Source organism: Colossoma macropomum, unplaced genomic scaffold, assembly GCF_904425465.1.
Source record: "Colossoma macropomum unplaced genomic scaffold, Colossoma_macropomum, whole genome shotgun sequence".
NCBI lineage: Eukaryota > Metazoa > Chordata > Actinopteri > Characiformes > Serrasalmidae > Colossoma > Colossoma macropomum.
In genome coordinates this window covers 9118974-9128097 of record NW_023494788.1, presented here as the reverse complement: position 1 = coordinate 9128097, position 9124 = coordinate 9118974, and the positions used below count along the sequence as shown (strand labels likewise).

General features: G+C 36.8%; 2 protein-coding genes across 3 annotated transcripts; one reads left to right on the top strand and one right to left on the bottom strand.

Annotated features, from left to right (window-relative positions):
• Positions 1-1069: 1069 nt before the first annotated feature.
• Positions 1070-2988, bottom strand: cunh12orf73 (chromosome unknown C12orf73 homolog). Its single transcript, XM_036567802.1, has 3 exons — positions 2853-2988; positions 1479-1626; positions 1070-1353 (listed from the first exon to the last, which is right to left on the bottom strand). The coding sequence occupies exons 2-3, from the start codon at positions 1584-1586 to the stop codon at positions 1264-1266; spliced, it is 198 nt and encodes a 65-aa protein (XP_036423695.1). The 5' UTR covers positions 1587-1626; positions 2853-2988; the 3' UTR covers positions 1070-1263.
• A 401-nt stretch (positions 2989-3389) lies between these two features.
• tdg.2 (thymine DNA glycosylase, tandem duplicate 2) lies at positions 3390-8774 on the top strand. Of its 2 annotated transcripts, XM_036568272.1 has the most exons (11): positions 3414-3545; positions 3950-4022; positions 4625-4806; positions 4889-5091; positions 5962-6031; positions 6113-6248; positions 6846-6928; positions 7011-7105; positions 7206-7377; positions 7516-7623; positions 7930-8774. In XM_036568272.1, the coding sequence occupies exons 2-11, from the start codon at positions 3967-3969 to the stop codon at positions 8049-8051; spliced, it is 1227 nt and encodes a 408-aa protein (XP_036424165.1). In that variant the 5' UTR covers positions 3414-3545; positions 3950-3966; the 3' UTR covers positions 8052-8774. The 2 variants fall into 2 exon arrangements, with proteins under 2 accessions (XP_036424166.1, XP_036424165.1); XM_036568273.1 differs by lacking the exon at positions 3950-4022 and having other exon boundaries at positions 3390-3545.
• Positions 8775-9124: the final 350 nt, after the last annotated feature.

Here is a 9124-nt window from a genome sequence, read left to right as displayed (position 1 = left end):
AGAACCAGAGCCGGTTTAGGAGGAGCTTGGCCTCTCCTTATTTCTCCAGTTATGTCAAAAAAGCACTACAAACGCCAGAAGGCGCCCGCGAGCGAGTCATCGTTGAATGGGGGTGAACGGAACTAAACGGCTAAAAATGAAAAGTTAAAATATTTTCTAACCATTCGTCCAGAATCTTCCTTTAATTTTGAAAAGTAGAAAGCAGAAAAACAAAACAAAAACCGTGCCTATATATTTCCTTTTTTCAAAAGCAAATGGGTTTTGGGCAGTAGGATGCTAGCGTTACTGCTACTGAGTGCTGATTGGTTGGCGAGCGAAGCAGCTTATTGGCTGAATAAAGGGGGTTGCGCTTACTGACGTCGTGAAAGTACATAAGGCGCCGTTATAAACTCTCATAACTGGAGTTCACAACACTCAAAAATATAACAGCAGTGTTAAATTGTTTTCTGTGTTCATTAAATGTATACATTCTTCTAAATAAAAAAATGATTATATCAACCCATTCATTTTGGACTTGCTCAGGAGCGCCCTCTAGTGTTTCATAAACCCAGGACACATTACGGAGTGGCAATTCTTAATCAATATTCTCTGGTAGAACTACGAGTCTGTTGTGTGCACCCCTACACATTCAAAAATACATTAACAAATAAATAATTATAAACAAATAATTGTAAATATTACAAATATGAATGGCACTGGGGAGAATTAGTATGTTTGTTTATGTGCGCACATAAATGTCTAGATTTTCTATTTTGAAAATGCAAATTAACAGTTTAAACAGTTTATCAGGGTTCCTTAACTGAAGCACAGCTGGTGATTTAGCTACTCAAACACACCTCATTCTACTCATCTGTTAATAGCCAGGTTTAATGGGTGTGTTTGAGTAGGGCAATCAACAAACCGTGCTGGAAACCGGCCCTCCAGGACCAGAGTTGCACACCCCGAACACTTAATTCACTCTGCTATTAATATTACTATATGTATATTCTTATGTAACTAATCCTTTTGTTTATAATTGTGAATTTTGTGTATGTGTATACATTCGTGCAAAAAAAACATCAGTCAGATCTACATTGATGGCATCAGCTTTTGTTTTATATGGAGTGATTGTACAACAAATCTACAAATGTCTGTTGCACACACTCGACAAAGTACAAATAACTTTATTCCAGCATTATACAAATTCACAAGAGGATTCAAAAGTTGTCTGCATCATGTTTACAATATTCAGTGTATATGTACAATTAAATATAAAAAGTGACATCAGTGTTTCTCTGAGGCTGCCTGCTTTGCTTTCAGCCCAAGAAGTTCTGTCTGCAGTTCCCCAGGCTTTGGGGGGACCTCTGGAATAGTCTGAAAAATAATAATTATACTCATTAATTTATTAATAAAGTATGTTTCTACATATTCATAAAAATAAAAACAGATAAAACAAACAAACTAATAAAATCAAATGCAGCACTATCAAGATATACTACCAAATCTGGTTGGTAATACCGATGGACGACCTCGGCACCAGCAAACATGGACAATACGCTAGCACCAAACATTTTCAGGTATCTTGGCCATGACACACCAGCAGGCATCTTCTGGTTAGGGATTATGGACAGGAAAGTTTTTTTGCAACTGGATGAAAAAAGAGAACAGTTATCGTTTAAATTGTGTGCTTTTCTTGTATCAATACATATTTAGAAATATTTGGAATACAAAAATTAAGTATTTGTAATTAGTCCAGTTACAGTGTGTAAAGACAGTATACAGAATGCAGTTACTTTTTATATTTGTAGGAGAATGCTTTTAGAGTGCTTACCTCTAAACAATAAAAAAACATTATTCAATATAAACATCATTAATGCTTGTTTATTAACTATTTTAGAATCAGCACACAACAATCAGCAAACATGCTTGTTAAACTGAGGTTCTTACTAAAGCCTGAGTAGACTGATAAATCAATGTGACAATCGGTTATTAATCTCAGTGTTACTGAGCTCTGCTAAAGCCTGAGTAGACTGATAAATCAATGTGAGGATCAGTTATTAATCTCAGTGTTACTGAGCTCTGCTAAAGCCTGAGTAGACTGATAAATCACTGTGATAAACAGTTATTAATCTCAGTGTTACTGTGCTCTTTTAAAGGAATGATGAAACTAATAATCTCAGTATTGGACATTGGGTATTGGGTTTGCAAGTAATAGTGAAGTTTAGCATCAGTGTTGTACATCTGCACGAGGGATTGTGGGAGCATCACCGGACAGAAGCAGGTGGGTTTTTTTTTATAAGGATTTTTTATGAAACGTATCAACAGAATAATTATATGAAGAACAATAATAGCAAGTAACCATGTAAGTTAAAAAAAGTTTGTCCCATGTGCTTTATGGAGATGTATTATAAATGTATTCTAGATGTATTCTGAATGTGTTATGTTTCAGGTAGTGTAACGGAATACATTACTGAATACATTTAAGACACTGTATTCAGCCATCACTACTACCAACCATAATGGTGGTGTCCTATTTGACATATTATTTGTACTGTAGTAAGTTACGCGATTTGGACGCAGTTACATCATTGCCAGAGCTTCCCTTCCCTGGTCCTGGAGGCTCGCTGCCCTTCACATTTTAGAGATTTCCCTGCTTTCCCTGTTTTATAACACTCACTTCACCTCCCTGAGAGGTTGATAATGAGTTGATAAGGCGCGTCAGGCGTTACATGAGACATTTGGGATGACATTCAGAAGTCAAGCGTAGTGAACTATAAACACGAGCAAGCACGCTTCCAATCAGGCATAGAGCCTTTCAGATACAACAATAACAAATTCTTAATGTAGTAAGAACTAAATCAGCATATACGAACCTCTCTTATTTATTGGGATTAAGTTTGATGAGTCCTGGAGTCTACGTCCTCACATTGCCGATACTACGTTAGCAAGAAGCTGTAAAGAGCTGTAGGTGAACATGGCTCGTTCGTCCAAACCTCACGCCGTCCTGTGGCAAAATGGTCAATTCCACTGCCGAGAGCGGGGGAGATGTATATTACCGTACAGTTTAAAATGCACTTTCTGTACGATAATTACTTTTTCTAGATAATTGCCTTTAAAAACATTGTACATAATATTACAGAATCAATATAACATACGCAGAAATAATATTTTGGATATGAATATGTAGCGAACAGAAAGACAACTCCCCCCTAGAGTTAAAAAATTCCGTTAGGCTCTGAGAAGTCAACATTGCTAAGTTGTGAACATTAGAAATCTCTAGTTTATGTTGTTTGTTTTACTTTCCAGCGTGTATCTCTTAAATAACAAAATAAAATAAGCTTATACATTTATTCTAAATAAATACGACTTCAGTTCTTGTGTATGAGGGTCGAAAATCAGACACCACATTTTGAAGACCTTTAAGGACTTTTAATTTGAAAACTCCACCAATGCTTTGTCTTATTGGTACATGTAGGGAAGCCGGTTGAAGCTTTATGGTTTTATTTTTCTATTTTCGGCCTTGAAAGTCTTGATTGAGAAAACCCTGACAAGATTGTCTCTGACAGGTAAGTCTCTTTCGAATGTCTTGTGTATCTTTCGTCGTGAATTAGTTTTAAATGAACGTAGGATGTGTAAGTTAATTGATTTAGCTGGCTAATGTTAACCTAGCTCTGTAGTTCTCTTTGCTGTATCGCTAATAGTAAGTTGTCAGCGACGAAAATGGAAGGTGACTTATTTTGCAGCTCACTTCGTATGTAAAAAATATTTTCTGCATATATATGGAGACATAGATCCCTCCACGAGTAGAGAGAGAGAGAGAGAGAGAGAGAGAGAGAGAGAGACAGACAGACAGACAGACAGACAGTCAGTCAGTCAGTCAGACAGGTGTTTTAAAATGTAAACACTGCCAAACAAAGGGAGAATTGCAAAACGTGTGAGTAACATCTATACAAATATGAATCTATTAAAGTAAATCCACCAGTTAAGATGGAAGAAAAGCAGTATGAATATCAGACGGCCCCCATGGATTATTTTCAGCATTGGTGAGTAAACCCAAACTGCAGAAGAATTAAAGGGTCTGTTGACATTTCATGTGCACAAATTGATGTATTTACAGGTAGCACAATAGGTATATTTTTGATTTCATTTAACATGTTTTTATGTGACAGGTAAATAGTGTAGAAATGAGATTGTAACCCAGTATGGAAATGTATAATGTATGCCTGTGTCTGTATTCATGAAGCTAGAAGTGTAGGAGTGCTGATCTAAGATTAGATTTCTCTCAAATTTCAGATGGCCTTACAGATAGGAGCAGATCCTAGATCAGCACTTCTACTCTGAGAGGTTTCATGAATCCAGGCTCTGGACTCAGTTAGACTTTTGATGTGGAGTTTGACTTCCATCAACAAAAACAGGATTTTACATTGTTTTCAGTATGTGATAGTCCTTTTAATGATGAACCTTTTGGAGACTTTTGGGTACACCCAAAGTAAGCATTTTTTTTAGATAAGCATGATTCATAGCAATCATTCAGTTAATCTCTCTCTCTCTCTCTCTCTCTCTCTCTCTCTCTCTCTCTCTCTCTCTTTCTCTTTCTTTCTCTTTCTTTCTCTGTATTTGTCCTTCTTTGTTTTTCACCTCTCAGGTACCATTCCACTCCAGAACAGTTTCAGCCACAGCCGGTTCCTCAGTACAGCCAGATGGTAAACGCTTTTCAACACCAGCAGGAACTCGGAGAGGACAGAATCATGAGTGAATTAGCTGTGTATAAAGATCAGTATCCAGTACAAACCAGTCAACCCCACCAGCTGCCTGTTCCGCCTACAGGTACAGTCTAAGAACCTGCTAAATCAATGGATATCATCACATTTTATCAGATTAGGGAGTAAACTCTGTGTGTGTTCTGCAGCTCTTCCATCAACACCTAGCAAAGGGAAGAAGCGAGGGAGACCACCAAAACAGAAGCCAGAAGAGGGAGAAGAGCAGGCAGATACCAAAGACACTGTGAAAAAAGCCAAAAGAACCCTGGACAGATTTAATGGCATGTCTGTGGAAGAGGTCATGGCCAGAAAGCTGCCGGATATCATCACCTACAATCTCGACATTCTTATAGTGAGTATCCAGTTGTCCATAGACTGATACACTGAAGAATGTCCAACCCCAATTCCAGAAAAGTTGGGACACTGTGTAAATTGTAAATAAAAACAGAATGCAATGATTAACAAATCTCATAGACCCATATTTTACTTTGCAAAGACTTTGGATATCCCACCATCTAAAGTACATAATATCACCAAAAGATTCAGGGAATCTGGAGAAATCCCTGTACTCAAGGGACAAGGCCGATGGTCAGTATTGGTTGCTCGTGATCTTCAGGCCCTCAGGTGGCACTGCATTGAAAACAGGCATGATTCTTTACAGGAAATCACTGCATGAGCTCAGGAACACGTCTAGAAATCATTGTCTGTGAACACAGTTCGCCATGCAATCCACAATTGCAAGTTAAAGCCGTATCATTCAAAGAAGAAACCATATATAAACAGGATCCAGAAACACTGCCAACTTCTCTGGGCCAAAGCTCATTTAAAACAGACTGAGGCAAAATGGAAAATTGTCCTGTGGTCAGATGAATCAATATTTGGAAGTCTTTTCAGAAATAATGAACACTGCATCCTCCATGCTAAAGACCTCCCAGCTTGTTATTAGCACACAGTTCAAAAGCCAGCATCCATGATGGTATGGGGGAGCATTAGTGCCTATGGCATTCGTTCTATTGTGAATAAAATATGGGTCTATGAGATTTGCAAATCATTGCATTCTGGTTTTATATACATGTATTTACATTTTACACAACCTTTTTGGAATTGGGGTTGTTCATTCATTGGTGTTCATTGTAGTGTTAGTATTGTGTAGCTTAAATGTAACCATGTTATCAAGTGCTCTAAATATTTTTAGATTCAGTTATTCTATGGACTTTTGTAGATTGGGATCAATCCTGGACTGATGTCAGCATACAAAGGACGCCATTACCCGAATCCCGGGAACCATTTTTGTATGTGCTGTTTTCCTTTTACTTTGTTTATTCTTTTGGTTTTGATTTCTGATAGTAATTACTGTATATACTCTCCTGTAGGGAAATGCCTGTTCTTATCAGGACTCACAGATGAGCAGTTAAACTATATGCATGATCAGACTCTTCCAGAAAAGTATGGCATCGGCTTCACTAATATGGTAGAGAGGACTACACCTGGGAGTAAAGACCTCTCGAAGTAAGGACTGCAAACTAATGTCCATGCATACCCATAATTAATTCATTCATTCATTTATTCATATTAGGGCTCTATTCCTATGTTAGGGAGTCTATTCCTAAAAAGAACTGATTCTTTGATTCATGGCATTTGGGAATTGAGTCATTTCTGAAGCCTTGGACTTGATTCCACACAGCTTGTTTAAAGTTTGCCTGCACCCACACGCACACAGAGAGAGATATTCTGCTGTTATTCTCTAGACAGCCTGTCTGAAATATGCGTCCTTTCACAGCATACACGTCAATGCATTGGCTGTTTTTTACTCTGGACAAAATCAAAAACGCTTTAAATTTGCTAACACTAACTGTCCCAGTTTCCTTGCTAAGGTCATTTTATAATTAATATAGTACTCTTTAGTTTTACCAGATGTCCTTCTCTGTGTCTTGGTCCTTGGAATCAAAATTACTGTGTAAAATGGACTCTATCAGTTCCCAACATTTAGGAGCAGAGTTTACTCCACAACTTCTGTAATCAAACAGCTCTAATTCATATTCATAGGCATAGTTTAAAAGCTTTTGATTCATTAGGGATCAGATAAAAATGTGTGCCTTTTTTCAGTAAAGAGATTCGGGAAGGAGGTAAACAACTTCTGGAAAAGCTGCAGAAATACAGGCCACGAATAGCAGCATTTAATGGGAAAGGTAAGACAGTAAGACAACAACTATCTTCCTGAAACCTCTTTGCTCTGGTTGTCATGTGTAAACCAGTCATATTTTATTTCAGGTATTTATGAAATATTCTGTAATGAAATTTTTGGAGTGAAAGCCAAGAACCTAGAATTTGGACTACAGCCCTACAAGGTTCCAGACACAGAAACAGTATGATTTTCAGACCTTATTACCATACATTGTTAATGATTTTACTATCATTAAATATCATGAAATACTTACTGATGTAACATTTTCTACACTTGTGCAGGTTTGTTATCTTATGCCATCCTCCAGTCCCCGCTGTGCTCAGTTCCCTCGTGCTCAAGACAAAGTTCATTTCTACATTAAGCTGAAGGAGCTTAGGAACCAGCTCAAGGGTTTCGTGAAGAACCAGGAGGTTCAGGAGACCCAGTACACATTTGACTTGGCCATGGCTAAAGGTGACACAACTTGATTTGCTTGGATTTTTTGAATATAAGTAAGCCATAATTTTCAGCACTTAAGATTATTTGTGTTGTTTAAAGGCGGACTTTGTGGGCAACAGATTAACTTGTATTTTTTGCATGTTTTCATTACAGAGGATGCCAAAAGGATGGTCATCAAAGAAGAGCAGCATGATCCTGGCTATGAGGAAAGCTGTACAAGTGGAACTCAACAGGCCTGTAGTTTCTATCCTAATGAGAGAGGTAATCATACCCCTATTTATTTATAGCTTACATCCATTGCAAGTTAATAATCACACTCTGGCACATTTTCTAGCACAAATTTGTTGAAAATAGATCATAAAGATATAATGTAGGCTGCATGGGCTCTTTTTAAATTCAAAAGCCAGATGAAACAAAGATTTTTAAGAAAAAATGTGTTGATTGTATGATATTATAATGAATGAGTGACTCTAAAATGTACAAAGAGAAAGTTCAGAATGCCTACACTGCCAGTTTTCAGCTTCTTCAATATGATATAATGGTTTTATTAAACTGAAAATATTACAGGTGCTGCAAATTCAGAATACTCCCGAGTTATGGATCACATTAGGTCAAACCAGTGGACGGTACAGCCGTTTGAAGACCAGATTCCGGACATTAGATGCCCCAGCGATAATAGGATATCTTGACATAAGTAACTAATTAAAGAACTTTCATTATAAGCTAAGTGTAAACTGATTAAAGGACCAAATACAAACGTTTAATATGTATCTGTATTTCATCCATATTTTTTTTTGTTTCATAACTTTGATCTTGGATCATGTGCTCCAGGGTCAGTGTAGCCTCATTTCTGTACTATGAATGTCTATGTAGAGAAGCAAAGGTTTTTTATGTGAGTTATGTATTCCTACTGATAATGACTCAAACCCTTGCGGTTCAGTTTATTCTCAGATCTTTCAGATTGGAAAGATATACAAAACTTTGCTCTCAGGGTTTTATTCATTTTGTTTTTACTGTATTTACCCTCGAGGTCATGCATGAGTTTCATGCATGATTCTGTAAACTTGCACAGTATTTGGCCATGTTGAATCCTATTGGTGCTCATTCACTATTTCTGACCATTACCTCAGTTGAGTGGTATTATGTGTTTTATTCTCTGTTTTCAATGTGTTGTCATGTATGTGATTGTGTGTGAGAAATATTTAAAGAACGGTTCACAAACTCACAAAAAATTGAGAAGGCTGATTTAAAATGTGTTGTTAAATCAAGTGTCCCTTGAGTTATACCTATGCATGTGAATGCAGAATTAAATGTAAGGGTTTTAAGTTTTTCTACCATGTTTCACATGTACACTAAAACTGTACAGACTTTTTATATTTATTGTGTAATTACTTGATAGAATGTGACATTAAAAAAATACAAGGAAAGCTGTGTTTTTTATGGAATTGTTTGATTTGTTAAAAAAAAAGTCACAGCTGAGCTGTAAATAAATAAACAAATAAAAGATCCTAAAATCTGACCCTAGATTCGTCACTGTCAGAAGGGGATTTTACTGCTGTTTTCTCCTTCTGATGTCTAAGAAATGTCAGGTTTGGAGTTTTATTCACGGCTGTGGCAACCTAAAGATAGTTTTGTGTTAAACCTCTTTGACTGTGAATCGAGGCGATGTTTTAAAACATTAAATAATTTTAAAAACAGTCAAATGTAAAGACTTTAAGCATGTGTGAGTTTTATTATATGGGTAGTAGTTAACTTTATTACA

Excerpts from the sequence above, each read along its gene's own strand:
- cunh12orf73 (XM_036567802.1), bottom strand. The coding sequence starts at position 1,586 with ATGCCTGCTGGTGTGTCATGGCCAAGATACCTGAAAATGTTTGGTGCT. Across the intron at positions 1,354-1,478 it reads GGTATTACCAACCAGATTTG|ACTATTCCAGAGGTCCCCCC; the intron begins GTAGTATATCTT and ends ATTATTTTTCAG.
- tdg.2 (XM_036568272.1), top strand. The coding sequence starts at position 3,967 with ATGGAAGAAAAGCAGTATGAATATCAGACGGCCCCCATGGATTATTTT. Across the intron at positions 4,807-4,888 it reads GCTGCCTGTTCCGCCTACAG|CTCTTCCATCAACACCTAGC; the intron begins GTACAGTCTAAG and ends TGTGTTCTGCAG. Across the intron at positions 6,249-6,845 it reads GGGAGTAAAGACCTCTCGAA|TAAAGAGATTCGGGAAGGAG; the intron begins GTAAGGACTGCA and ends GCCTTTTTTCAG.